The sequence below is a fragment of the Alternaria arbusti genome (assembly GCF_024043155.1).
Source record: "Alternaria arbusti strain BMP 1465 chromosome Unknown scaffold_17, whole genome shotgun sequence".
NCBI classification, from domain to species: Eukaryota; Fungi; Ascomycota; class Dothideomycetes; order Pleosporales; family Pleosporaceae; genus Alternaria; species Alternaria arbusti.
Window position 1 is genome coordinate 661,772 of NW_026249957.1, and position 27,675 is coordinate 689,446.

General features: G+C 53.0%; 11 protein-coding genes across 11 annotated transcripts; 7 read left to right on the forward strand and 4 right to left on the reverse strand.

Moving 5' to 3' along the window:
• Positions 1-329: 329 nt before the first annotated feature.
• Positions 330-3,591, forward strand: J4E86_009600 (uncharacterized protein; the record flags this gene model as incomplete). The annotated part of the gene is made up of 3 exons (XM_051450104.1): positions 330-458; positions 511-2,331; positions 2,380-3,591. 3 exons carry the CDS (start codon positions 330-332, stop codon positions 3,589-3,591), a joined length of 3,162 nt encoding a protein of 1,053 aa, XP_051298949.1.
• An 821-nt stretch (positions 3,592-4,412) lies between these two features.
• J4E86_009601 (uncharacterized protein) lies at positions 4,413-4,838 on the forward strand (the record flags this gene model as incomplete). Its single annotated transcript, XM_051450105.1, has 3 exons — positions 4,413-4,493; positions 4,549-4,609; positions 4,720-4,838. The coding sequence occupies 3 exons, from the start codon at positions 4,413-4,415 to the stop codon at positions 4,836-4,838; spliced, it is 261 nt and encodes an 86-aa protein (XP_051298950.1).
• A 1,119-nt stretch (positions 4,839-5,957) lies between these two features.
• J4E86_009602 (uncharacterized protein) lies at positions 5,958-7,123 on the reverse strand (the record flags this gene model as incomplete). The annotated part of the gene is made up of 2 exons (XM_051450106.1): positions 5,958-6,040; positions 6,316-7,123. The coding sequence occupies 2 exons, from the start codon at positions 7,121-7,123 to the stop codon at positions 5,958-5,960; spliced, it is 891 nt and encodes a 296-aa protein (XP_051298951.1).
• Positions 7,124-9,807: 2,684 nt separating this feature from the next.
• Positions 9,808-11,329, reverse strand: J4E86_009603 (uncharacterized protein; the record flags this gene model as incomplete). Its single annotated transcript, XM_051450107.1, has 2 exons — positions 9,808-10,237; positions 10,290-11,329. 2 exons carry the CDS (start codon positions 11,327-11,329, stop codon positions 9,808-9,810), a joined length of 1,470 nt encoding a protein of 489 aa, XP_051298952.1.
• A 775-nt stretch (positions 11,330-12,104) lies between these two features.
• Positions 12,105-13,800, forward strand: J4E86_009604 (uncharacterized protein; the record flags this gene model as incomplete). The annotated part of the gene is made up of 3 exons (XM_051450108.1): positions 12,105-12,147; positions 12,303-12,484; positions 12,538-13,800. The coding sequence occupies 3 exons, from the start codon at positions 12,105-12,107 to the stop codon at positions 13,798-13,800; spliced, it is 1,488 nt and encodes a 495-aa protein (XP_051298953.1).
• Positions 13,801-15,116: 1,316 nt separating this feature from the next.
• On the forward strand, positions 15,117-15,930 carry J4E86_009605 (uncharacterized protein; the record flags this gene model as incomplete). Its single annotated transcript, XM_051450109.1, has 3 exons — positions 15,117-15,204; positions 15,258-15,649; positions 15,703-15,930. The coding sequence occupies 3 exons, from the start codon at positions 15,117-15,119 to the stop codon at positions 15,928-15,930; spliced, it is 708 nt and encodes a 235-aa protein (XP_051298954.1).
• A 231-nt stretch (positions 15,931-16,161) lies between these two features.
• Positions 16,162-17,167, forward strand: J4E86_009606 (uncharacterized protein; the record flags this gene model as incomplete). The annotated part of the gene is made up of 3 exons (XM_051450110.1): positions 16,162-16,261; positions 16,319-16,437; positions 16,490-17,167. The coding sequence occupies 3 exons, from the start codon at positions 16,162-16,164 to the stop codon at positions 17,165-17,167; spliced, it is 897 nt and encodes a 298-aa protein (XP_051298955.1).
• A 2,286-nt stretch (positions 17,168-19,453) lies between these two features.
• On the forward strand, positions 19,454-20,570 carry J4E86_009607 (uncharacterized protein; the record flags this gene model as incomplete). Its single annotated transcript, XM_051450111.1, is given in 2 exon segments — positions 19,454-20,530; positions 20,550-20,570. 2 exon segments carry the CDS (start codon positions 19,454-19,456, stop codon positions 20,568-20,570), a joined length of 1,098 nt encoding a protein of 365 aa, XP_051298956.1.
• Positions 20,571-22,458: 1,888 nt separating this feature from the next.
• Positions 22,459-23,237, reverse strand: J4E86_009608 (uncharacterized protein; the record flags this gene model as incomplete). Its single annotated transcript, XM_051450112.1, has 3 exons — positions 22,459-22,703; positions 22,762-22,820; positions 23,161-23,237. 3 exons carry the CDS (start codon positions 23,235-23,237, stop codon positions 22,459-22,461), a joined length of 381 nt encoding a protein of 126 aa, XP_051298957.1.
• Positions 23,238-24,067: 830 nt separating this feature from the next.
• Positions 24,068-26,224, forward strand: J4E86_009609 (uncharacterized protein; the record flags this gene model as incomplete). Its single annotated transcript, XM_051450113.1, has 1 exon — positions 24,068-26,224. The coding sequence occupies one exon, from the start codon at positions 24,068-24,070 to the stop codon at positions 26,222-26,224; it is 2,157 nt and encodes a 718-aa protein (XP_051298958.1).
• Positions 26,225-26,755: 531 nt separating this feature from the next.
• On the reverse strand, positions 26,756-27,571 carry RMT1 (type I protein arginine N-methyltransferase Rmt1; the record flags this gene model as incomplete). The annotated part of the gene is made up of 2 exons (XM_051450114.1): positions 26,756-27,234; positions 27,283-27,571. The coding sequence occupies 2 exons, from the start codon at positions 27,569-27,571 to the stop codon at positions 26,756-26,758; spliced, it is 768 nt and encodes a 255-aa protein (XP_051298959.1).
• Between the last annotated feature and the right edge of the window lie 104 nt (positions 27,572-27,675).

Sequence of the window (27,675 nt, forward strand, 5' to 3'; positions counted from 1 at the left end):
GTTCCGCGTCCCCATGTTTTTGGAAGATGATCAGACGATGCCGGTCATAGTTGAGGTAATCCCGATGTCTTGTGAGCGCGTTATCGCTGACGTGGTTATGAGCTGCAATTTGAAGCATAACTCACTAGACAGCATGGAAGCTTGTTGGTATTCTTTTTGCTATGCAAGGCGGTGGACCCTGAGTCGATCGCTTGGCGCCGTCACGCGATCTAATCTAATCTAATCTGATCATCTCATCTCCGCAGAAAAAGTTCTGGTCGCGTCGGCGGCTGCAACACCAGCCAGTTGATGCATGCGCTCCGGTCGTCCTTTCCCAACCTACACCCAACATGGCAGGCCCCAAGGTACAGCAGAGTGCCCGCAGCGGCCCAGTGGCCAAGCGCCAGAGAACACGGCGCGAAAGTGAGAAGAACGTCGCATCGCAGATCCGCCAGTCTAAGATATTTGCGCCGTTCCGAGTAAGCTTCTACAGCGCGACCAAGCACTTGCGCACAACTGACCCCATGACAGACAGTTGGCCTTGTGTCGCCTACAAGCGTTCCCTTCACAGCACTCCCGCTCGGCAAGACGACCTTCCAGATCACAACCTCAGTCGGCCGCTCTCTCCAAACGTACGATCTCAAGCGCGGACTCAATCTCGTCTTCATAACTCGACCGCAAACCCCCGAGGAGATTACTGCGACAGTCGCATGGAACAAGGTCGTCTTCGCAGCTTGGTCAAGCTACAGGAAAGAAGAAGAGCGTGGCGTGTGGGTATACCAGCGCGGGAAAAAGATTGCTGAGCTAGAGATACCACGCGGCGGCATACAGCGCATCAGGAAATTGGTCGTCCTTGGAGAATGGATAGTAGGATGCGGCAAGTACAAGCTTGAGGTTTGGAGGACAGCTACCCGCGAGCATTACACGACCCTCCACGGCGCATCGTCCAGTGACCTCTCGGGCTGCATCTGCAACATGCCCACATATCTGAACAAGATATTCGTAGGCCGCAAGGACGGCTCTGTCGAGATTTGGAACCTCAGCACTGCCAAGCTGCTATACACGCTTCTCCCGCCAGCCGCAGACTTCGGCTCTGTGACCGCCCTACAGCCGACGCCCGCTTTGTCCCTCCTCGCTATCGCATACAAGTCCGGCCCAATTACAATCCACGACATTCGCGCCGACAAGGAGATTATGCGCCTGAACACAGGTGGCTCGCAGAAATACCCAGTGACATCAATATCCTTCAGGACCGACGGACTAGGTGCTGGCGACGATGGTCGTGAAGACGGCGTCATGGCGACAGCCAGTACTCAGAGCGGCGACATTACCTTCTGGGACCTAAACAAAGGCGGTCGTAAGACCGGTACTCTGCGCGGAGCTCATGGTCCACCCCCGGCTGTCAGTGGAGGTGTAGGTGGCGGCATCAGCAAGATTGAATTCCTCGCTGGGCAAGCTGTGATTGTGTCAAGTGGCTTGGACAACTCTTTAAAGACATGGATTTTCGACGTAACCCCCTTCTCGCCCCTACCGCGCATCTTGCATTCTCGTGGCGGCCATGCTGCGCCAGTTTCGACTCTTCGCTTCCTCCCTTCCAACTCAGACGGCTCCGATGATGTCGGCAAATGGCTTCTTAGCTCGAGTCAAGATCGAAGCTTGTGGGGCTGGAGTTTGCGACGCGATGGTCAAAGCACAGAGCTCAGCCAGGGTGCTCTTCAGAAGAAAGCGAAGAAGATGGGGCTCTTGAACGGAAATGCCGAGACTTCCAAGCACCACATCAAGTTGGAAGACCTGAAAGCGCCAGCCATCACCTGCATGGCTTGTTCTCTCAACCGCGATGGTGGCATGGGCGCCATGCCTGGCGTAACTGGCATCTGGACCAATTCATCCAAGGTCAAGGGTCAGGACAAGAAAGCTACAGAGGTGAACATGACTGGATGGGAGAGCATTGTCACAGGACACGCTGGTGACAAAATCGCGAGAACCTGGTTCTGGGGGCGCAAACGGGCTGGTAGATGGGCATTCGAGACAGGCGACGGTACAGAGGTCAAGAGTGTTGCAATCTCGTCCTGCGGTACGTTTGCTGTGATTGGTTCCGCTGGTGGCTCCATCGACATGTACAACCTGCAGTCTGGCCAATTCCGTCGCAGGTTTCCCGCTCGACTCACTCCGGCGGAAGCCAAACAATACAAACTCCGACAATTACAAGCCGAGGAGGCTATGGACATCGCAGACGATTCGCCACGGAAGTTTGCAAAGGGCGAAGGCAAACACAAAGGAGCTATCACTGGTCTTGCCGTAGATGGTCTGAACCGTACGCTGATAAGCTGCTCCGATGATGGCAAAGTCAAGGTAAGTAACTATTTCTCCCACTGCTGATTAACACTAACTCGTTTTTAGTTCTGGGACTTCGCTACCGGCATATTACTTCACGAGATCGACTGGTACCCCATGACAAAGATTCACGGCCTACGCTACCACCGAAACAGTGATCTGATAGCACTGAGCTGCGACGATGGCTCAATCCGTGTATTGGACATTACCACGAAGAAACTCATTCGAGAGCTATGGGCATCGAAGTCCCATGCTGCGTTGCAGACTCTCGACTACACATTTTCGAGCGACGGCCGATGGATCATTTCTGCAGCCTCTGACTCCACAGTCAGGGTATGGGACTTACCGACGGGCCATCTTATCGACGCCATGAAACTTCGCCGAAAGTGTAACACAGTGGCCTTCTCACCTTCGGGCGAGTTTCTCGCTACCGGGCTGGATGGCGAGGTTGGTGTGCACATTTGGACAAACCGAACACTCTTCACTCATGTTTCAACCCGCCAAATAACAGAAAATGATGTCGTCGAAGTGAATGCGCCGACAGCATCTGGCGAGGGCGGTGTCGCCGTCGTCGACGCTGCGACAGAAGAGCAGGCAGAAGACGAGGATCAGGACGAAGTTACAGTGCCAGTCATGGACCAGCTCAGCGACAAGATCACAACACTCAGCTTAGTCCCGAAATCTCGCTGGCAGACACTGTTACATCTCGATGTCATCCGTGCCCGCAACAAGCCCAAGGAGGCTCCCAAAGCGCCAGAGAAGGCGCCTTTCTTCCTCCCATCCCTTGGTCAGAATCAAATTCAGGGAGCAGACAACACTGCTCTCGCACCACTCGACCAAGACCCCAAATCTCGTATTTCCAGCTCCGCGCTTGCTTCGCGTTCTAGCGCCGCCACGGCTACTGATGTGTTCAGCCGTCACCTTGCACATGCGACCGAGACTGGCCAATATACACCTCTCCTAAGCCACCTCTCTTCCCTTCCTCCGTCGGCCGCTGACATCGCAATTCGCACCCTTGACACGACGGAGCCTTACACTGAGCTACGAACTTTCATTGGGGCATTGACTGCGAGACTACAAGAACGTCGAGACTACGAGCTGGTACAGGCTTGGATGAGTGTGTTCCTGCGACTACATGGAGACATTGTGGTCAAGGATCCCGAGCTTGTGGGCGAATTGAGGAAGTGGCAAGAAGAGGCAAAGAGGGAACGTGAAAGGGTTGGTGGGTTAGTAGGATATAGTGTTGGTGTGGTCGGATGGGTCAGAAGCGCAAGATAGGCTTCTGGTTGCATGTGCATGTTTAGCATATTTCGCAGCTGTCGCCTTGTTCTTGGCCTACCAGTTGACACAGAATCAATAATTACGGTACTCCTTACAGTTTCAAGTTAAGAACTTTCGATGCTCTCCAGCATGACTTCGGTCATATCTCAGACGTATCTTGCCCCACTGTCGTCTGATGTAGAGCAGGTGTTGCGCCCGCTACAGACATTGAGATCTGCGCAGCCATGCCTTCCGCACCCAGCAACTTCCCAGCTGGCTTCCAGCGTAGCAGTTTCGTCACATGGCTGCACCGTGCCTCACCCAACTCCAGAACCCATCGTACTTCGACCACCTGGAAAGCCATGACAGGGATCAATCACAGGAAACCGGTTCTCAGACGACCAAGAAATGGTAATCAGAGCTTCAGTCTCTCGAAGAGTTTTCCTAGGGTTTGATGTTTCACAAGGATGCCTGAGTTGCCCGGGCTACATACGCTTCATTCAAAGAACACGATGCAATCATGCTCTACGAGCCGTTGCAGATACATGCCTATGCAGCCACCACTGCGAGTTCTATTACCTAATTTCATGAAGTCCTCATTAAACAAACTCGAGCTCATGATGATCGTGAGGCAGTGTTGTACGTGGTTGTGACCCGCTCTGCAGGTACGTTTCTCCACCATGACATCACAGCAAAATACATCATCGCGATGACACAAAATGATCGCGACGAGAACTTCTTACCCCTCATACTCACACTCACAAATCTTCCACTGCTCTTACTTTCAGCTTAAGCCCAACTACTACTACACCAACCAAACCTTACTCACATACTTCATCATGCCTCGCAACGGAGACGGATCCTCAGACAACGGCCCCATCGAGGTCGGCAAGGACGCTGTCCACGGCGCCTCTGGAGACGTACGTACCCTCATCTACCATCGTCCATCTCAAGCTTGAGACTAACAGATACCAGTCAACCCTCGAGCACACCAAGAACAACGTCGCTCCCATGCCTAAAATCGAGAAGGGCGAAGGTACGACCCGGCTGCCCCACCTACCCCTCTCCGCATCCCAAGCTCTTTTCCAAACCACAATGAAGGAAGAAAACACAACTGCAAAAGACGCAAGCACTGACACAACGCAGCTATCGAAGGCATGAACGCCTCCGGCGGCGGCCTTGCACCAAAGAAAGGCCACACCGGCCAAGGCGCCCCCGCCACCGACTCGAACAAGCCCGCGCCTGTCGACCAAGTCACCAAATAAGATATCACCACCAGAGCGTAGAGCGACAGACATGCGCTCGGCCTCTAGGGAGGACATCCCCGGTGCCAACAAGGGGTCCGGCTAGCTAGCTAGTAAAGCAAAGCAAGGGAGTAACATCTACAAGTGACAACGGACTTTTGCGAGTAACATCGGTAGTTGCGTTGCATTGCATTGCATGCTTGCAAGCGGCGTGGGCCCCTAGATAGCTACGAAAGTAACGAATGGAAGTCAAATAACTCAAAGAAGATCTTCTTAACAGCATGTGGTTCTAGATTCCTGTGTTGGTGGGGCCAAAACGCGGTGTGAATGTTCCTGCGGTGTACATGCTGTTCTCGCATGCCATGTTCCCTGCGACGCCAAAATGGTGTTGATGACTTAGTAGACCTCGTAAGCGAAGGCCGATAAACCTCACGCACAATCGCGAAGGCCGAATTTCACGTTCGTCCGCCTATCATAGGTACGGGACGAGCTGAGTTGTGTGAGAATTACTCGACTGCGCCATTCGTATTGACGGAGTCCACGGAAGCCAGACATCCGTAACGGCCTATGAATAGACCCTGTGTACGTACTCCGGTCACGTCATTAGGCGACCTAGAAATAAGTTGGTTCTCATGTCATCGTGGCTGCTGGGCAAGTAGTTTTGAGTGGAGGCGGCTGGCGTCAGCCTGCATGCGAAGTCAGTCTCGCCTCAGCTGAGCCGGAGTCCGAAGCGGAGGGTTGGGATGCTTAGCGTGGGAAGCTGGAAGGGGGCAGAATCGTGGAGAATCGGTGGCCCTGGTGGAGCGGCAGTGGGGAACTTTGGTACTCAACAAAAAGCACATGTGAAAGGGTAGAGCATCAACAACATTGAGGAAACATCACGATGGGACGAAGTAATGAAGTGGTAGATCGTGGTATTTGGCTAGATAAAGGCACCAGCCCTTGGTGAATTTTGTCCGCCATAGCCTATCCAGGAAGCGATATCCAGAATGGTTACCAAGTCTAAAACGAAACTGTTGCTACAAGAGTGTACACGCTCATGACGCCGTCCGACGCCCGGTAGTGATGCCACACTCCATATTTTCCCAACCCAGTGCCCCTGTTAACCTCAATGACCGAACCTTACGCCGACCCAATTGTCTAGGCCTGGAAGACCTCATCATTCGTGATCCACAGCCACCATCCACCAACTCGGTTTGCTTCTTCGCCCCCTTGGTGGATCTCTTGATGGCGTCAGTGCTAAAGTTGTCCCGCTGCGAGGGCCTCGTCGCTAACCGAAGTTGCGCCAGAGGCACTCTGCAAGTCGTTGAACTTTGCATCAAAGCCGTCAAGAAAGCCGTAAGAGTTTGAGTAAGAACCGTGGTCAAAGGATGTTGGACCGAAGGCATCGACTGAAGAAGAATCGACCATGCTAAAAGGGGGTTCCATTGGAGCAGTCGTTGTTGGACTGCACTTTGGGAACGGGTCGAAGTCGAAGAAGTTCTCCATGACGACAGACTTTTCGTCGACTGGAGCGTAAGGTTGAAGAGAGAGAGGTAGGCCCAGGTCGCCCGTAGAGAGGCCCCCGAAGTCGACTGACACGGCAGGTCGCACAATATCGCGGCAGGATATTGTGTCGAGTCGAATTCGGGAGAAGCCTCAAAGCTTGATGGGGGAGTCTCAGGTTGGCACGATGAGTCACGGGGTGAGTCCATCGAGTCCATTGACTCTGGGCTGGGGAAGGAGGTGGGGATCTGCGCGGGGCAGATGGTGTCGAAGGTGTCGCGGGGTGGTGTAGCGAGGTCGAAGACAGGCTGAGGTGCTTCGCCGGGGTACTTGGAGCGGAAATATCTCAGCTCGGCCTCCATCTCAGCCATCTTCTGTTTGTAGGCTTGCATGTTGGCCTCGAGCTCGTCCTTCTCGGTCTGGAGGACTTCGTATTCTTGGCGCTTCCGTTCGCGGGAGTTGTGGGCGGCGAGGCGGTTGCGCTTTACACGCTCGATGCGTCGTTGCTCCTTCTCGTCCTCGGTCTTGGCCCGCTTCCGTGGAGGCAGGCTGGTCTTGGGCTCGGGGAGCACCTGCCCCCACGACTTGCGCTTCTTGACGGGTTTTGAGCCATTGCTCTCGGGCGCTGGTGTTTGTGATGCTTCCGACGAGTTGGACGAGTGGTGTGCGGGTGAGGGTGAGTGGTCGTAGTTCTCGATCATCTCCATTTTGATAGTAGTAGGCATGGCCTCGACTGATGGTGGGGGAAGGGGCGTGGAAGTCATGGCGGAGTTGTTGATGGTTTGGGAAAACAGACTAGAGTCGAAGGTGTACTGAGCCATGGTGAAGTCGATGTAGGATGGAGCTCTGAGTGGGCATAGTGGGTGATTATCACTAGGACCCGGGCTGTGCGGCGCTGAGGACAGGTGGCATCTACGGACCCTTTAATAGGCAGCTGCCAAGCGCACTTCTGGACCCCTTGAACGCTTGCCCGCATCGGGGCCGAGCTAATTGTGCCCACTCCGACACACGCCCCCCTACGCTAGGAACTCAGCCATCAGCCGCGGGCCGTCCATCGTTTCACGACCCAAGTCAGGGGAGTGTGTTGCAGTCGTCTTACAGCTGCCCGGATTTCATTCCTGTGTCGCTGTGCCGTCGGTACCAGTCTCAGAGGGCGGCGCCGCTACTCCACGGCCTTCTGCCCCCTTCTGAAGCAGGCGTAAACGGCCTCATCCAACTCCGACGTGCAGTCGCGGCGTAGCACAAGCTGATATTAGCCTTCTCACCGACCCACCTGTATCACTCGCTGCACCTCAGTGGCGACACGAAACAAGTTCAATGTAGCATGTCGTAAGATGCCGTCAGCCAAACCCAATACGCCCTTACGCCGCGCTGCATCCATCTCCCTCCGCGTCGTCTTCACAGTCACGCACACCCCCCCCCAAATTATTGCGTGCAATATGCTCGTATACTTCACCCACGGCACGTGTAGATGAAGGCCCGAAGCCATTCCTTCTCGAAGCATCTGTACCCCATAGTTGCAATCTATTTGGCCGCGTCGCTAAGCATTCCACCCACACATCTTCATATCCCCACACAACCTTGCAATCTACAACCACCTTCCATAGTGCGACCTACTGCCGGAAGATTTGCGCAACCTGGGGTAAAGTTCCTTTGTTCGTGGAAGCACCGGGAATGTGCATAGAAGCTTAGCCTTAGCTTCCTTTCTTTATTGCTGCTGCAAACTGAAGCGTCACACGAGGCCCTTGGTTTCCGGCTTTATTCAAGCAACGCATCCCTGGTGGGTTTCTGGCTGTTTCCATTCGGACTTCACGAACATGTGAGACGGAGGCTCTCCGGTAGTAAGAAATGACAAGCCGGTGGTTCGTTAAGCCGCACTCATCATCATGCGGCACCGAAATTACTTTTGCCTTATCGTCATCTGGTCGTCCCATTGTCCGTTGCCACTACGCAATGGACTGAATGCGCAGGATTTGGAGAACAGGATTCCAGTCTCGAATAAAGACGGGTTGCGTAATACTAGGCTAGCGTCTCGAGCGTGCTTTGTCGTGGACATCGTGCGCTGCTCCACAGGCCGACTCGTCACCGTTTCAGGCACCAGAATTCGGACCTATCGCATCGGAGCCGCCTCCAATCCAACGGTCCAGATCTTAGTCGTCACGTTCTTGACTCAGTACATAGGATCTACCTCAGTAATACTACCGCCTACACGGCATGCTCCAATGAGCTGTACAGGACTACGTGCGGCTCTGATTAGTATTACCATGGAGCAAATGGCTCCTGTTCATCGTGAGAAACATAAGGATGTCGGCTGACCTTCATGAAGCCAATCCGGCACGATCCGAGAGACGAAAAGGGGAGCATGCTCACGACGACCGCGATCATTGCCCCCTGGGTAGCTGTCTCAGTACCAGATCATCACAGCAATAAGACTGCCGCCTACGCGTCCTCGTTCAATGCGGGCCACGCAATGGCGGAAACCAAGACGTTTATCGACGAACCGGCTCTTGTGTATATCGAATCTAATCAACCAAAGCAAAGCTGATCTAGGCGCCGACCTCTCCATCGAGACCATTGCTGCCACGCACACAGTACCAGCAATTATGCTAGGCATCACTAAAGAAGTCTCGTCGTCATGCGTACATCTTCAGGCCGTAGCATACAACGAGAATGAACATGACCACAAACGTCATTACGATGTTTCTTCGTCATCACCGTTGTCGTGTGTGCCTATGTTTTATGTGCAATGTGTATCCTCGAGACCCCGAGCATTGATGCCTAGATCACTTCGATAAGCGTCTGTATGCCCGCATAGTCGCAAAGCAAGCAGCGTTAAACTGCTGCCTATCCCAGCTCGGCCATCGAGAAATGATTCAGATGACTAGTCACCCAGCGACATGCCCGGAATACTCATGAAGTAAACAAGAGCCACCTAGGGCAATCGAGCGACTCAGCATGAAGGATAAGATAATGCTCAGAGATTGCAGGTCCAGCTTACACACACATGATCAAAGAGTGACCGTGCTATCATTTCCTCAAATCTGCATACACAAAGCCAGTCAAGTATCGACCTCAGAAAACGGGACACGTTGTGTGCAAAGGCGGTCACTCGCTGTCGCATGACATCAAAAAGGCATATACGACCAGGCAGTGAACAAGCAAATAGTGAAAGGTATATCGGCATTTCTCTATCAAGGAGCACCTGTCACTCCATCTATGGTCACCGTAGACCTCTAACATGAACGTAGCACACCAATCGAACACCGACATGATGAATAATGGATTGAGGATGCGCCGGAGGTGAAGAATTGATAACCATGACCGATGAGGTTGTTGCTGTCAAGAGGAAGCATATACTGAGGTGTATCGAGTCGTACCCCCAGCCTCAGGTATGGCAACTATTTTTACATCGTTCGCAACCTCGCCCCGTCCTGGAAGCAGCAGTGGTATCTAATGAAATTATGTGAGCACAACAGTTTTGGGACATCAATGTAGTTTGAATGTCTCAAACCGGAACGCCCACGAAACCAATCTTCGGTTTCACTCTCGCACCGTCAGTGCTCTCTCCGCCCCATTGGCTGCGCCACTCTTGTTCTTCAGCCTTGATCTGCTCAAACGCTTGTAGTTCTTCGGGCTTCATGTTCGACTTGTCCTCGTCGTCCAGGGTCGGTAGACCGTTTGTACCGACGTCAACGAAGTCACCATCGGGCCCGGGTATGCCCAGGCCGGCGAAGGGAGGTTGTTGAAAGACCGAGTCGACCACGAGATACTTGCGACGAACGAGTGGAGGTACGTCGGTCTCTTCCGCAGGAACCTCCTCCCAACGTGCATGGGTGGGTTGTGTGACCTTGGGATAACACATCAGGTTGGTATGTGGGTCGTATACGCCCGTGAGATTTGCTTTCCGTAGCTTGGAGAGGTTCGAGTTGAATCGACTAGGGTATGTTAGTCCTGGTAGTCATAGATAGGTGTAAAAGTTATGCATACCTTGCAGCGCGACCATGTTCAAACTGCCAGTTGGCAGAGGTGATGTTGACCTTCCGTTTTCCAGGGGCAGGCTTGCCATTTGCAGTAGGTACACTGGGCACACCGGTGTGATAGACACTACTGGCACCATGCCAAGCGACGTATTGATTCTTGTTGTATGGCTCTCCTGGAGGCGGAAGCCTGTCGTTGGGGTCTGCAAGCTCGCCCTCGACTGCGCCGCTTTCCTTTGCTGCTGTAACGTAGTAATCGTCAATGACTCTCTTGCCGCCGATGATGATGCGCGCGCCGAACTCGCGGAAGACAGATCGTGCTGTGACGACACCGATGGCACGACCCTTGTAGGAATGAGGTATGATGTCGCGGTCGATCAGGTCCCTTTTCTCAGCGTCGTCGATGATGATCTTGTAGAGCTTCATGTGCTTGGTGAAGAACAGATAACTATCCCTAAACCCACAGCATCGAGCCGGTTCAGTCGACAACATGTACTGTCTGTCGCCCCTGCCCTTGATGGTGAATATGCGCACGCGGTAGTCTCGTCCACCCATGAGGTTACCCAGCTTGTCGACCTTCTGCTCGCCCTCTTCATCTTCTGGTAGGTCAACCTCATCGTTGACTACGTCCATCATGTTGCCCTCTTTGTCTATAGGAACGCGCGTGGTATGCGACGGCCCTCCCTTTGGAGGCCTTCCTCGACCTCCACCAGACGGCCGTCCCCGCTTGCGCTTGACGGGTGTGCCGCCTTCGGAGTTGTCGGGCTCGATGACATTCCAGTCCGGCGGCCTGTTCTTAGGAGGGCGACCAAGACGCTTCTTGCGCGGAAATGGCTGGATGACTGCTGGAGACGGCGAACGCTCAGAGGGCGCGGCTTCCTCGTCGCTTCCCTGAGCTGCGGATTCAGCATCTTCTTCCTCCTCCTTGGGTGTGTCGGCGCGCGATTCTGGTGCATCTATCATATCCTCGTCGCTGTCTTGCTGGGGTGTTGCGCTGCGAACAGGCGTGCTGCGACGCGCTGCAGCTCGCGATGGGCGGCCGCGCGCCATTGTGGCTGGTCGAAAACGGCGTTGATGTGGCGTAGGTGAAGCTAGCAACGGTTGTCGCGGTGTGTTTGTAACTCCAACTTCGGGGTTCGGATGCAAATTGGGTGAAGGGCGGTGTCGGTGGTTAGCGATGCTCTTGCACTCCAGGAATGCTAAGGACCGCGACGTGAAAGAGCTAAGCAAGGGTCCCGCGCACGGCCCACGGTCATCACGTGCAAGCTTAAGCCAGGCGTTTTCGTCAACGTCTTCCCCAGACTAAACGTACATTCTCCAATACCTCACAAGTAGCCATCGTTGATCAAGCAATCATACCCACTGCAGTAAACGATGTCAATACCTGTCATGTCCAAGCAACGGCACGACCTCGGGAAGCCCCAAGCATATCGCATCTCCACCTAGGTATTACGGGAATCATGAGAAACGAGCTCGTTGAACAGGTCTCTTCAACATCATACCAGCGAACATGATACCTGGAGTTATTTCTCTTAGAACAAACGGGTTCAGAGTATTTTATGAGCGCGTCGTCTGCACCCGCTCAATTTGTAGAGGGGTTGATCCTGCCAAAACCACCATACGCTCTTGGAACTTGCCACCTTGAAGTACACAGAGTCAACTCGGCAGGACCAGACGTGTGTATCAACAAACATGGATCAGATGTCAGGAGCGCCGCTCCAACAGCTCCCACACACTCGTGGCCTCATCCGTTCGACTAAGCCCGTAGCCTCAACCACACTGCCGAACCTACAGTGCAGTACTGGGATAGTGACGAACAGCCACCATGCCTTTTGATCGCATCATCAGTGCCAAGAGGAGCTTTACGGGTATCTTCTCTCGAATGAGTATAGCTCCGTGAGTCGGAGATGTTCTTTTCTCTGCTCTGCTATGCTGACATTGTCAAGTCCCTCGCCGCCCTGCTCCGCTAAGCACAACGAGAACAATGCACCAAGCTGTGAGACTCCAGGACCATCCTCTCCAGTCGCGAGCTCAACTTTGCCGGACTCTAGCGACGAATCGCCTATCAGAGAGAGTCCGTCAATGCGCAAAGGTCTAATGGGCTCGTTGCGAAAGCAAAAGCTGCGGAGCATCGGCTCTTTACGTAGCTTGCGCTCACCTACCAAGACCAAGCAGTCTGATACATCAGAGTACCTCATGGATAGTGTAAGCATCTTTCCCCACAACGGAGAAACGACGACTGACTCTCTTTCCTCTAGAGTCCGCTGACCCCGAAGCACCGCCTCAACTCATCGCTTTTACTCTGCTTCGAGGAGTCTCCCCCAGACAGACCAATGTTCGATCTTGACCGCATGGACTCCCGAACCTCGAGTTTATATGTCCACCATTCCTCGCCGGTACCGGTCCCATCACCCTATGAACAGATTCCGCAATCACCTGCCGATTCATCGCTCATACCAAATGGAACTGTTCCACCATCACCAGCACCTATCCAGAAGATTCTGGACTCAGAGAAGACCATGGTTCGTTCGTCACCAGCATATACCCACGGGTACGAAACAGTTTCGGAAGCGATGAAAAGGCCAGCTTCAACAAAAAGCGCTCTGTCTGACAGTCTTCGGGAGGCTGCAGTCTACTTCAATGAGCCTCTCGTTCGCCTTCCAAACCCAGGATCCGAATATCTGCCTATCGACGATTGCTTTTCACTTCCTGCTAAGAGCGAAGACTTAGGTCAGACATCAGCCCGAGAGGATCCGTCTGGGGTGGATCATGTGGATAATTCGCCAGTCTACAACAAGCCGGATAAGCCATCAGAGGATGCGACCACTGAGGTCTCCAATGCAACGAATACAGACAGGACACCAGAGGAACATGCACAGCTCATCCTTGAGAAAGGCTACCAGGCATGCGTCTACCGTCGAGCAGACGGAGAGTGTCGTCTGAAAATCAATCTGCTCGCCTTTTGTCATGAAGATGACGACGACTGCGAATGGAACATCAAAACGCAAATTAGGTTTGCTGCCGCAGAAGAAGAAAAGCTGGCGTCACAATTGAGCGCCATCATTCGGAATGTGGGGCTTACCTCTATGTCTGACAGCGAGCTCGATGAGGCTTTTGCTACAGGAAAACTTCCAGCCAATCTGGATGTTGACCCAAGTTGGCAGGTCGTGGAGGAAGTGAATATGGGAAAGCGTGACAGTTCCTGGGGCGAGCATACTGGGCTCTACGATGGTAGCGGCTATGGGTCAAGTTCCAGCTCCCGACCTGTGACTGGTGTGACTGAGACGGCCGACGTACCTCGTACACGTATCCCTGGAGCATTCGTCGACCACGAAAATGAAGCGCCTATGATCATCCGCAGGCTGTGGGACAATACCTATCCGCACAGTCCAGATACGGACTCGCCTGTGAAGGCTACCGTGGCTGATCCCGCAATCTCCGCAGCGCAAGAGCAGCACAACAACCCCTTGCAAGACTACGAAGCCTTCCAGGGCATGTTGGATCTTGGTGGCAGTGCATAGATCATCGGGTACGCACTTCGTTATGCAGGGTCGTTTAAATTCGCTGGGTCGGGTCGGGCCCTGAAAAGTGTGACAGTGACCGATCAGGAACGGTACATCCGGCATCCTTCCCAGCAAACAGTATTCCATCGATAGAGTCTCCATAGTTATCAATGCAGCCCACAAGTTTCTTCCACATACGCGTCTTCCAGCTCATCCCACACATGCGCAGCGCGGCGTTCGCGTGCCCCAACTCTCATGATGGCACCACTGTACCCAATAGCCGTACATGTAATCAAGGTTCCAGTCCGCAGATCATCCGAGTGTTGCATCAGTTAGTCCAACCAACGGTAATCGAAAGCAGCGAAGATCCGGGCTCCAGAAGGTGTAGGAGGGAAATCAGGCCATGTCGGCTCATGCGACTTACCCGAGTCTGGGACGGTGACTGGGGTGTGCAGTGGAGTTAGCGAAGATGTGCGGAACAGCTCGTACGATGTTTAGTATTTTGGGTGGGCAGCAACATGATCTAACACATGATGATTATGCTGTGATGTGAGACGCCGCTGGTGTGCCGGCCTTGCGCGAAGAGTACTTGCTGGCGTGCTTAAAGGCGTGGTGGCGGGCGGCTTCGAGGCTGTTGCGGTGTCCCTCGGTTTGCCCCGCGTGAAGTTCAGAATGCCAGGCCAAATCCATGCTTCTTGTGGGGAGAACGCCAACGACGTCGTTATCCTTGGCTGCGGCATCATCGGCTTGTGTACCGCGTACTATCTCACAGAAAGCGGAAATACAGATCCAAAGAGTATTCATCTGGTTGATTCGAGTCCGAAGTTATTCCATTGCGCGTCTGGCCTTGCTGCGGGCTTCTTGAGTGCCGACTGTACGTTTGGCAGCGTACGACGCGTGCAACATCAGCGCAGCGCGTCATTCAACACCTGATCACTTTGTCTAACTGCGAAGTAGGGTTTGCACCATCCGTAGCTTCCCTCGGCGCGTTATCTTTCAAACTTCACGCCGACCTCGCGAACGCGCATTCCGGACGTACAACATGGGGATACTCGCAGTCCACCGGAATCTCCCTTTCACAAGACAGCGAATCAGCCATTGGCGGTAGCGGCGAAGACTGGCTTGAGAATGGAACGAGTCGAGCACAATTAGCGAATCACAACAAGCCTTGGGAGGAACAGGCTGCTGGTCCAGAATGGCTTCGGCGCACACAGGAAGGCATTATGGAGGTCATAAGTAGGGATGGGACGACCGCACAAATCGATCCGTTGAGATTCTGCCAGTGGCTTCTGAAAGAAGTTCAGAGAAGGGGGGTCACGATACATCAGCCAGCGATGGCGACAGCCATCATCAAAGACTCAGAAGACGTGTTGCGTGGTGTAAGGATATCAGAGGGTGACGATGCAGAGTTGGAGACAGAGTGTAAGGTCCAATCCATGCTACCTAACTACACATTTGCTAACTACCTACAACAGTACCATGTAGCCGTCTCGTAATAACCTCCGGTGCATGGTCTCCACGCGTATTCAGCACCCTCTTCCCATCCTCGAAAGCGCGCATCCCCGTCTCCTCCTTAGCTGGCCACTCGCTGCTCGTTCGAAACCCACACCACAAACCCGAAGAGCTCGACAAGGAAGTCTGCCACGCAGTCTTCGCGACAGATACACTCGGCTTCTCGCCAGAGTGGTTTGCGAGATTGGGAGGAGAGCTGTATCTGGCAGGCCTCAATAGCACAAATATACCTCTGCCAGAGGTTGCAACAGACGTTCAGGCTAGTACGAAAGCCATCGAGCAGTTGAAACAGTGTGCGAAGGCTATGATGGTGAATGTGCCGGGCAAGGACATGGAAATTTTGAGGGAGGGTTTGGTAAGTTAATACTGGGAGTAGAATGTTAAACTAGTTTGCTAATCGCAGGACAGTGTTTCCGTCCAGTCACATCTAGCGGCCGACCTATCGTATCGCGGATACCGGACGAAAAGCTGGGGGGTACCAGGACAAGGGAGGAAGGCAATGGAGGTGTCTTTATAGCGGCGGGCCATGGTGCCTGGGGTATATCGCATGCGCCTGGTACTGGACTTGTTCTGTCAGAGCTGATAGAAGGGCGGGAAGCAAGCGCGAATATCGAAGCGTTGCAATTACCAACGTAAAGTGCTCTTACTCAAACAAAATGTGTATTGGGTTCTCATCAACTGGCTATATCGAGACAAACGTGCTGGCCCTGTGACGAGTATGGAATCAGGCTTCTTGTCTCTGACATCATCCAGTGCACGATATCCTCGGAGTTAGCGCAGGACTGCGCCGCACGTTCGCACAATGACTCCGCAGTTGGTCTTGTCGAATCGTCACATAAGCTACTATAGCAATTCCAAGCAAAAACAATGTCTACAAATCCCGCCGACGAGGTGGCCGCGAGGAAACGAGCTGAACGTGAGAAGAACCCCATCCATATTGAACAACTGGACGCAAGCGTGTTGGCTGGTACGTTCCTAGTCAAACAACTACTTCGACTTCCCTGCAGCTAAAGACCATACGCAGCACTACCAAAGGATGTGAAGATACTGTCAATTAGACAGTCCGGTGAAAGCGCGTGGTGTGAGAGTTTCCGCATCGATACAAACCTACAAGATGGCTCGGAGAGGCAGTACTTCGTCAAGGTAGATTGTGTGTGTCTTGTCACACGAAAGATCCCATCTAATAGGATCGCAGATCAAAACAGGCAGACTAGGAAAGCGAATGATGCAAGGTACCTACGAATCCGAACTACTTTATCACTCTTACTGCCCCGAACATGTTCCAACACCAATTGCCTGGGGAGCCTATAAAGACCACCCGGATACATGGTTCTACATCTGCGACTTCCACGACATGGCGATGGAGAAACTGGATCCAAGTGCCTTTGTCGACATCATTACTGGGGTGCACAAAGCAAGTATGGGAAAATCACCGCTCGGCAAATACGGATTCCACATTCCAACTCACCTTGCTCACGTACCGAATGACAATACATGGGAAGACTCGTGGGAGATCTGGTACACCAAAGCCATGCAGACCATGTATGATCTAGAGAAGAGCAAATACGGGATAGACGAAGAGTTAGAAGTCATCTTCGAAGCTCTCCGTTCAAAAGTCATACCTAGGTTGCTCCGTCCTCTGGAAACCGGCGGTCGCTCTATTGAACCATGCCTCTTGCATTCGGATCTCTGGCCTGGAAACTGCATGCTGGAGAAAAAGACTGGCAAGATCATTATCTTTGACTCGTGTGCTTTCTGGGGTCATAACGAGTGTGACTTGGGTAGCTGGCGTGCTCCGCGGTACAATATGGGCGAGGAGTTCTTTACGTGCTACAAGGATATCGTGAAGCCCTCGCAAACAGAGGAAGATTGACGATCGCAACAGACTTTACGCCATGTAAGTAGCTTCCCAAACAAGAGGGTTGTTTCGCTCACGGTGATCAGTCGCTATGATCTTCTGGTCTCCGCGCTCTATCCGGAGAAGCCCGAATTTCACAATAGGTATGTGTAAGAAGACTTGTGTATCGTTATCAGGCTGACTAGTGTCAGAGCCAAGGATGAGATGAGAATACTCGTCAAGAAGTTCCCTGGCGGCTTCGAAGACTGGGAAGCCCGACATGCGTCTTCATAACGTGACCTCTAGGGGTCAAACGCGATCTCGTCAATGGCTGGCCTCAGGTCCATTCGATTGCATTTTTCAGAGTGGCCACTTACCCCGCGTTCGATATGCGTGAAGCGACTGTGCCGCAAGACTAGACTGTAGAGACGTCAAAGCGTGTCTTATGAGTCAGGTGCCACCCTTCTCTTTTGTACCCTGTTTGAAGCATTCAGCTCTGAACGACACGGCTCCCGATCAGAATGGTCAAGAACGAACGTAACGGAGTCGCGAAAGAAGAAGGGGTTTCGCATGCGCTCGCAGATCAAGGGAAAGAGGGCGCAAATGACGAAGATACTTCGTACACCACATTCACTCCCACTCAGAAGCGACTTTTACTCGGGGCTTGCTCTACAGCAGCGGTATTCTCAACAATCTCTTCGTTCATTTACTTCCCTGTGATCATAGCCATCGCAAACTCATTGCACGTTTCCATCGAACAGATCAACTGGTCTATCACTTCGTACTTGATAGTATCAGGATTCGCGCCCTCGGTATTCGGTAGCCTGGCTGACGACATTGGGAGACGTCCCGTACTTCTTTTGACCCTCTCCATATACGTTGGGGCAAACATAGGACTGGCCCTTACGCAGCACTATGCGACTCTCATAGTAATGAGGTGCCTCCAAAGTGCTGGTGCTTCGAGTACCATCGCGATCGCATTCGGTATCATCGCAGATATCTCGATACCTGCAGAAAGAGGATCTTACGTGGGTGTGTTAATGGGTGCTACCAACGCTGCGCCATGCTTGGGGCCTGTCATTGGTGGAGTAGTTTCAGAAAAGCTATCGTGGAAATGGATCTTCTGGCTCTTGGTCATCGTTGCCGGAACTTTGCTGGCGACACTTACCCTCTTCCTTCCGGAGACCGAAAGATGCCTTGTAGGAAACGGGAGTCTTCAACCAGCGCGCCTCATGAACAGAACCATATATTCGCTTGTATCTCGGCGTAAGACCAGGTCTCCGGCAGCTGCATCTTCTCGAAGTCGTGGCTCCGCCTTTCTAGGACCTTTCAAATCACTGTTAGCTCTCAGGAACCAAGCCAACTTCATCGTTATCTTAGCCGGCGGTATCACTTACACTATGTATACGTGTCTCGCGGCTTCCCTCTCAGCGGCAGTCATCGCAGAGTATGAGATGAATTACCTTACGGCGGGATTGACCTACCTTCCAAACGGCATTGGCGGTATCCTCTCATCGTATGCGTCCGGCAAGCTCCTCGATCACGACTACAAAGTCACTGCGCGCAGACTAGGCCTCCCATTAACATCTCAATCGGGCAACGAATTCCCCTTCGCAAAGGCTAGACTGCGATCGATATTTCCGTTTGTAATCGTTAGTGCGGTGGCTACCATAGGGTACGGTTGGGTATTGCACACGAGGTCGCATATCGCTATACTGCTAGTGGTCCAATTCTTCTCAGGAGCGGCTCAGGTATCTATTTTCGCGACAGGCGGGACGCTGCTCACAGATCTGAATCCCGGGAGAAGTTCGACTGTACAAGCGAGTTACAGCCTGGTGAGATGCGCTCTCAGTGGTGCCGGCGTGGCGGCTTTGGAGTTCATGGTGCGCCAGATAGGGTACGGGTGGACTTTTACCGTCTTTGGGGGCTTGGGACTTTTGTGTGTACCCATACTTTTCTATCTGAAACAGAAGCGTGCTCTATGAAGCAGAGACTTGATTGTTGGCTGATTATAGGTGGCTGGAGGGTCGCGTCGCGATCATGAACATGACGCGTTTAGGCTGAGCTTAGCGCCCTTGCCCCCTACCTAATCAATTGATGACGCCCCGCGGGAGGCCTCCTGCACCAACCCAACACGTCTTCGAAACGATCCTAGCATGAATCCCAATAGGCAGCAACATCGTTCATGGCAGCATTCTGCCGCACAGCCCGATCACCAACAACGCAGGCAACCATAATGCTGAGTCGTTCTTTGTATTCAAAACGTCACTCTGTCGAATAACCCGACAAGCACTCTACTCCACAATAACAATTTTGCCAATCATGGCCAGTTCCGCGGCCAATAGAAAGGCTGAGCTCGACATGTTCCAGCACTCTATTCTGCCAAAAGAGAAGGGCTCCTTCCGATTGATACACATCAGACCTGATCTGTCCGTCGACGGCCTCCCCGATTGCTACTTACAGGATGCGCTAGTTCAAGAATCGAACTATGTCTGTCTTTCCTACACCTGGGGTCAACCAGGGGACGAGTACCCCATCAAGCTCAATGGAGAACTATTTCATGTGCGCCGAAATCTCCACAATTTCCTCCAAGCGGCACGTCAGCGTCTCACATTCTGTACGCTATGGATAGACGCGTTATGCATAAACCAAACCGATGTCGAGGAAAGAAACCATCAAGTTCAGCAGATGGGTAACATTTTTGCTGCCGCAAGAATGGTAGTGTCGTGGCTAGGTAATAGTCTCGAGACGCAAGAATTCGTTCAGGCGGTAGGACAGGAGTTCGACCGCCAGGTATGGAAGACGTGGGAGTGTTTCTATCACCGCAAGCACGGTGATAAATCTTGGGGGAGCTACTCCCGGATCTTGGAGCCGAACGGCAAGAGTCAATTGGTCCAGACCCATAAACTCATGGAAGACAATACACACAACTCCCACATCCCGGACTCTTCACCCATTGAGAAATATTACGGTCGCGTTGCGAACAATCCTTACTGGAAAAGAGCCTGGGTTACACAAGAAATACTGCTATCAAGCACGCTGATCGTGATGGCTGGAGAGCATGTCATCGATTTTGTGTCACTCGCGCACATGTGTATCCGTACAAGAGATGAGATGCCTGAGGACCCATTGGAGGAATATGCGCGCTTTTTACTAGTGAACAAAAGCAACGACACAGAGAATAGACCAAACCGCTCGTCTCTGTTCAACGTGGACAGGGGGAACACGCAAGGACTGCTTGCCCTCCTGAGGCACTTCTCAGGAAAATGTTGCGCAATTCGACGGGATCGTATCTACTCCCTCTTAGCACTTTGTAAAGGTGGCGAGAAGATCAAGGTTGACTACGATGAACCAGATATCAAGCTCATCATGCAAGTTCTAGATGCCTGCAAAGAAGAAGTGTGCTTCTGTTCTGCAGCTACTGTGGCTCGCATTGTAAAAGGTCCAGAATTCTTACGTCTGGAAAAAGAAGCTTACGATGTCACTCTGACCTATGACTTCAAGCTCCAGGCATACAGTTCAGACTTAGAGGTTTGTCCATCATGCTCTCAGCAGATACGTCGATCTAAGCCTGGTGTATACTTTTGCTTGAGCTGCGACTCCGACATTTGCAAGGACTGGCAGGGACACCTCTTTTGGGATAATTCCTCTTGTGAAGACGCAGTAAATCCCTCTCGGCGTCGTGACCTCCGGTGGTCAGCCAGAGAAGACATGCGCAGGGCGCGAGTGCTATGTAGGAAAGGACAAGGAATTGAGATCAAACGCGAAGAGGTCGAAGGCGATATTTACACCTTGCGATTTTCTCTCGGTACCCTTGTCGATGTCATGCATGTCATGTATGAAGACGAAAAGCGGGGTGGTACATCACACACATGTCGTGGTTGACGACGAAATCTGCTCTTCGGCATGAACTCATGCCTAGGCAGAGATGCTGGGTATATACGTGCTATATCCTAGTATTCAGCACGCATGGATCTTGACAAAGCTTGGGTTTGTCGTGAAAACGATATCATCATGACTGAAGCTACCCCCACCGACCAAATGACTACATCAGCGAAGTACGTGAAGAATGGTAAACGCTCTCAGACGCCTCAGATCTGTAACAATGTACCTGATGCAGGGACCTCTTTGTGGGACCAGTGTCTTGAGAAGTGCCTTATTGTGGAGGAGTAGACTTTGTTGCATCTTTGGGCGAGCTCTTGGGCGTCAATCTCACTTACGCCGGGCTCATTTTCGAGAAAAACAAGCCTTCGCTGCCCCTCCGTGTTCGTTGTCGTCGCCTTTCGCACATGGAGATGCAGGGAACTGGCCTTCAGTGAAACCATGATCCTACTGAGAGTTGTGCAGTCGCCGAATTCGAAATGCGCTGCTTCCAACAAACAAGGGAGCAGCTCGCTTCGCAGGCTCTTACTGGTAAGACAGAGAGGTGGAATAAATGGAGAGTGCTTCCTCTTGACTCGGATAGACCGCTCGTAATCCTTGGAGAATCGCAAGTGTGGCCAATTCTGACAGGCTATCGAATGCTTTTCGTCTAGGAAGTACTGTTCGTAGACCATACGTCGAAGCTCCTAGGAGGAACTGTCAGCCAAATCAACAGTCGGAGTGGGTGCGGTTATGACACGTACGACAGGTAGGGTTATGAAGAGGTGGAATGTGGGTTGGTGAAGTAGCTCCTCAACGTATGGGTTGATCGCGGTCAGGAGCTCTTTGAAGCCATCGTGCGCATTGTCGGCGTCCAGACCATCGGTCGCGTCATTCATAGCCGGTGCCATGGTGTCGTTGGAGGCCGGGTGTGTCGAGCGGGTGAAACACGCGTGGTTAGATCGGAGTGTGTTTACCACAGACTTCGGAAGGCAAGAGCGACTAGAATTGGGAAGCGACGGAGGACGTTGTTCGGCGCGCTCTCTCACGTTTTTGTGGCTGACAGCAGTAGCCTCTTAGTCTGCAGAGTACTTCCAACTCTGGTGAACGAGGTAGTCGCGTGAACTGTCGGGGTAAAGGCGACGCGCTAATGCTATCACACTAGAGCCCGTCCGGCCCGGTCACCCACAGTTGCAATCGTGGACAGTCCTGCCATAATGGCACTGCGAACCGAATTCCAGAATGAGTCGAGGTCCTTGTGTGAAATGTTGAACAGCTTCGTCAAGAGATGCGTCGGCGATAGAGACATGCTACAAATGGTCGCATAGGTCTGATTTACCCCCCACTACGAGTTAGGTAGAAGAGCAACTGTGGATATTCAAGAACAAAACTATCAACTGATACTTTGTATATTCTCGTTGATCAGCTAACGCTACTAATATGGTGGGCACCTCGACATTACATCTCTACTCGTCATCATCGTCATCATCGACAACAGGTACAGGGTCAGCTTTGCCTGTGGTCTTGACCTTCCGGTCCTTCTCCGCACCGGCTGGCTTCTTGCCTTTCGGGCTGGCGTCTTCATCCTCGTCGTCGTCTTCCTCGGGCACCGCGGCGTCGTCGTCATCGTCGTCGCTCACGTCGTCTTCCTCCTCCTCTTCATCATCCTCATCATCTTTGGGCTTGGTGCGCTTGGTCTTCTTCTTTGGTGCTGCAATCGAGTGTGAGAAACTTATGTTCGATGATATTGGGTGATAGTATTGGCTTACGAGGCTCTTCGGCGTCGGAATCGTCTGAATTAAAGTTTGATCCGTCAGACTCGTCATATCTACGTGGCATGTGTTAGCGCTATGATGAATCTTCCATGGTCGAGAGTAAAGCGCAGCCCAGAAGCCCTCGACACTCAAAGGAGAGACGTGACCGTCGAGCGAATCCAAGTTAAGAGCGTTGTGAGCATTGTTGCGAAACGCCGTCGCGTCAACCGTTTCTCCACCCCGAAAGCCCGGGCGCAACATCGATTCCGCGCCTGTCAAACTTTCGTAGAACTTGGTAACAAGTCCAAAGATCCTAATTCACTTTGAAGAGGGAAGGCGATTGCGATGCCTTCAAGAGGGGATGCATGCGACGCGAAGTGCAAGGGCCATGACGTCAAGGAAGCGTCGACTTACTCTTCTTCCTCTTCGCTCTCATCACTTGGGAGAGCGACAAGCTCCTCCTCCTGGTTCTTCCTCTTTCTTGTGGACATTGTGTCGTTCTGGGGAAATTTGACAAAGGTTGGTAGGTCAAGGTAGTGTTTTGGGGTAGGGCGAGAGCTGAGAGCTATGGAGAAGCTTGCGAGCGGGGACCCAGGGACGGGCGCCCGGATGAAATAGACACCACCTACGCAGGCCCTACCAAGGAGGCTGGGAAGCCAGGGCTCTTGCGGGCTTTTGCTCAATGGCTTAGTTCGGGCTGTTCGGGTGTGTCCAGGTTAGCCAATCATTGGCCATGTGGTCATCACCCGCATGGGAGCACCGGGACGGGGGCACACAAGCGTTGCGCTGATGTTGCTTTGCTGCAGGTACCGCTCAATGTCTGTTGATATGAGAGATTCATCGAGAGTGTCGCAAAGACATACGTATCAACGGCAATTGTAGGATAGATAATCGTGAACATTGTGCATCCAACCAGCCTCCACGGCATAGGAGGGACACAACAATAGCTACGCAGTGTGCTCTTCTACGGCAAATCATCTGTAAACACAGAAATGCGTCAAATGTAGCTCATATATGATCCATACATGTAGAATTGCATATGGGATCCCTTCGACGGCTAGCGATCCGATACAGCGTTGAAGGCAGCAGGCTCCCACAATAACGGTGTTGGCCATGTGTTCGCAGCTCGAGGTGCAGCGCTCTCTGCCCAAAACGGTCAAGTTCACCCCACTTAGCGCCAGTCATTTCTAGTGCCCCTCCCGCGGTACCGCGTCTCATTCGTGCTGCCTTGCCGACTTGACTTTCTTACTCTCGATCGTTCCTCAACCGACCCGACACAACGCTCGTTCGCACCCGCGCCCTACATTCCTACACGCACAATATGTCGGCAGCTCAGGTCGCAAGGGGACCGCGGATCAAAGGTCTGAGCGATCCCTACCACTATCAATCCAAAGCAACGCAACGAAGCAAGGCGCCCGTGGTGGCTGCCACCAAAACCGCGAAACGTACATACAACTGCTGCGAGAAACCCGAGATAGATACTTCCGACAATGAAGTCTTGTGCTACAACTGCGGTGCTGTCCACGGCGAAAACAACATCGTCTCCGAGGTTACTTTTGGCGAAACTTCGGGCGGAGCAGCCATTGTCGAGGGTGGCTTCATCCACGCCAACCAGCGTCACGCGAATTCCATGGGCGGCACTATGCGGGGTCTGGAGGGCATGGGGAGCAGGGACCAGGCTGCGATGAATGGCAAGAACTCCATCGTAGCTCTAGGCGCATCTCTCAACCAGCGCGAGGCCGTCGTAGAACAGGCTTACAGCTGGTACAAGCTCGCCATGAACCACCGATTCATCCAGGGTCGCCGCATGAGGACCGTTGCCGCTGTCGCGATCTACATGGCAGCACGGAGACAACCCGAGAACACGCTCATGCTCATCGACCTGGCCGAAAAGATTCAGACCAACGTCTGGCAGCTCGGAGACACGTACAAACAGTTTCTGGAGATGTTGAAGGAGGACGATCCCGCACAGCTCGTGGGCACAAAAGCCGTCCAGGAGATCGAGCCGTTGATGCTGAAATACTGTCGGAAGCTCGAGTTTGGAGAGGATTCTCACAGGGTCGCCGACGACGCCTGTAGGGTCCTGAAGCGCATGAACCGGGACTGGATGGTGCAAGGTCGTCAGCCGGCTGGATTGTGTGGCGCCTGTATCATCATAGCCGCCCGCATGAACAACTTCCGCCGGACCATCCGAGAGGTCGTCTACGTTGTCAAGGTCGCGGACTCCACCATCACCTCCCGTCTATACGAATACAAGAGGACACAGAGCGCGGCTCTCACTGTCAACCAGTTCCGAGAGTTCGGGCCCCGTCTCAAGGTCAAGGCTCAGCCTCCTGCCATTTGGAGGCGCGCAGAGAAGGAAGAGCGAAGGGAAAAGAGGAAGCAACGAGCAATTGAGGGCGGCGACCCGGAGACTACAGAGAACCAGTCGGGAGATAGCGAGGCAGAAGCAGGCTCGGACACGGCACCAAAACGCACGAGCAAGAGGCGCAAGTCAAACGACGGTTCATCTCAGCCAGCTGCGACCCAGACGGAAGCTTCTGGTACACAGGGTAGCGATCCATCCTCCGAGTTAGCGGCTCTGGACGGCAACACGGAGGCGGTCCTGGAGTCTGTTGTCAGTGCAGTCGAGGAAGTCGAGGCCGGTGAGACCATCGACCCAGACTTTGTCATGCCTAAGAAGCGTGGCAGACCTCCAAAGAAGCCGCGAGTACCGGTCGTCATCGCTGAGGAGGATCTCGAAATTGAGCACGAGCTTGAAGACGAAGTCACAAATACCATCAAGGACTGGGAGGGTATCTTCAAGGAAATTGCCAACAGCGAAGATCACGAGCTACTCAGGCGTTCTGGCTGGACAGCAGCAGAGATGGCCCGCGTCGCCGCCGACACCCGCGATGCCGTCCCCGTAAACACAGATCCTGAGATTGGAGAAGACGAGTTCAACGACGACCCCGATGTCGCCACTTGCATCCTCAACCCCGAGGAAGTCCGCCGCAAGGAAGCCATCTGGATCACGGAGAATGAACAATGGCTGCGCGACCAACAGACGAAGATGTTGCAGGCCGAACTCGAGGCCGCAGAGGACAAACCCAAGAAACCCAAGCAGAAGCGCAAACACCACCAGATGGGCGATGGCAATGTTCTTGAGGGTCAGCCTGCAGCTAGTGCGGCGGACGCTGCCCACAAGATGCTCAAGAAGCGCGCCAAAGCGTTCAGTAACCACATCAACTACGACCGACTCAAGGAGCTATTCCCCGGCGGTCACCCTTCTGCGAGCCCATCTGCCAGCGGTCAGGGTGCTAGTTCAGCCTCAACGCCTCAAGCTGTTGTGCAGCAGCCTGCAGATGTCGACGTGGAAGGCGAGGAAGATGAGGAGGAGGAAGAGATGGAAGAGGTAGAAGAAGAAGAGGAAGATTTGGAGCACAATTACTTGGAAGACGATGATGAAGGATTTGCTAACGAAAGCTACGACTACTAGAAGTATTGTCCGTGGTTCATTTTGGGAATATCAAGAGCTTGGCGATTGGTTTTGCATTTACATGGCGAAAAGTCTACTAGATATCACGACCTTGGTCGGCTATCATTCACGAAGTATTGGGGCTTGCTTTCACAGCCGCGTTGGCTGGAAATTAGATGCGGAGTATCTTGGGGTTGAGACTTTGCATATATACCCCCGCTTGTGAGCGCAGCATAGCATCATGGCAACGGCGTTTAGCATTCATCAATGAACATTCAGATCAATATTCTTTGCTTTTACACGTTTCAGTCCTGGCGCATATATCACGTTTCAAGGTCAGAGGCGACAGATGTTGTTTGTAGGGGAGGAATTCCCAATGATAGATTGGTCCCTGCTTCGTAACTCGTTCACACATGCTCATGCTACCCTAAATTTTTGGTATGCGAAACCCTTGCCATAAAACGCCGAAAAAGTCTATCATGGAAGACACAGGCGCCTCATTCCCCGAACGGTGGTTGACGCCGTCCCAAACCGCACTCTGAAAGAGACAAACTAGCACATCTTGTACTGTGACTCGCCTGATGCTTGCCTGTGCATGTCGTTCGCCTCGAGCTTGTATGAGATACTAATGTCCAAATCGCGGTGGTTCTTCTCGTTGGGCTTGTTCTCTAGTATGCCGCTGATGGTCTCGCCCTCCTCGACCGTCAGTACATCCTTCAGGTAGAAGACTGTCTGCTTCCAGTGGGTGTACTTGGTGTGGGGTCCGGTGGAGAAGCGGATGGGCTTGTGGCAGGCGGCGAACTCGATGTCGAACCACGCGATGACGGCATGGATGAAGTCGCTGCGGCGCGCCTTGAGCTCGTAAGGTAACCGGAAAGCGAGGTCGGCGACGGTGCAGGTGTAAAGGTCAAGGGTGATGACGGGGGAGGGGTCGGTGACGACGGCCTTGATGTCGACGGTGTCGACGAGAGGCTCGGTGATGGCGGTTGCCTTGAGAGGAGAGTAGTCGAAGCCCCAGACGTTGTCCCAGACTGTTCTGTTAGCAGTGTCGCAGCAAACAGATTTATGCTTTTACTCACATCCAATCTTCTCCTCCTTGTACTCGCCATCCTCGATACCAGCCATGAAGATGGTAGCCTTGTCGGGGAAGATCAAGCCGTCCTTGACCAGGTACTTGTCGCGGGCGTAGAGAACGGTGTCCAACATGGACTCGTAGAGCAGGAAGTAGCCCATCCACTCGGATATTATTATGTCGACTTTGTCGAAGGGTAGGACAACCTCCTCCATCTTGCCCTGTAGCAGGGTGATCTTGTCCGACATGCCGTTGACCTCGACGATCTCCTTCGCCTTGTCGATGATGGTTGACATGTCAACACCAATGACGTGCTTTGCGCCGGCCTTTACGGCGAACCTATAGCCAGCATATCAGCGCGTGCTCGTGTGTGGTATATGGAGGGGGGGGGGGGGGGGGG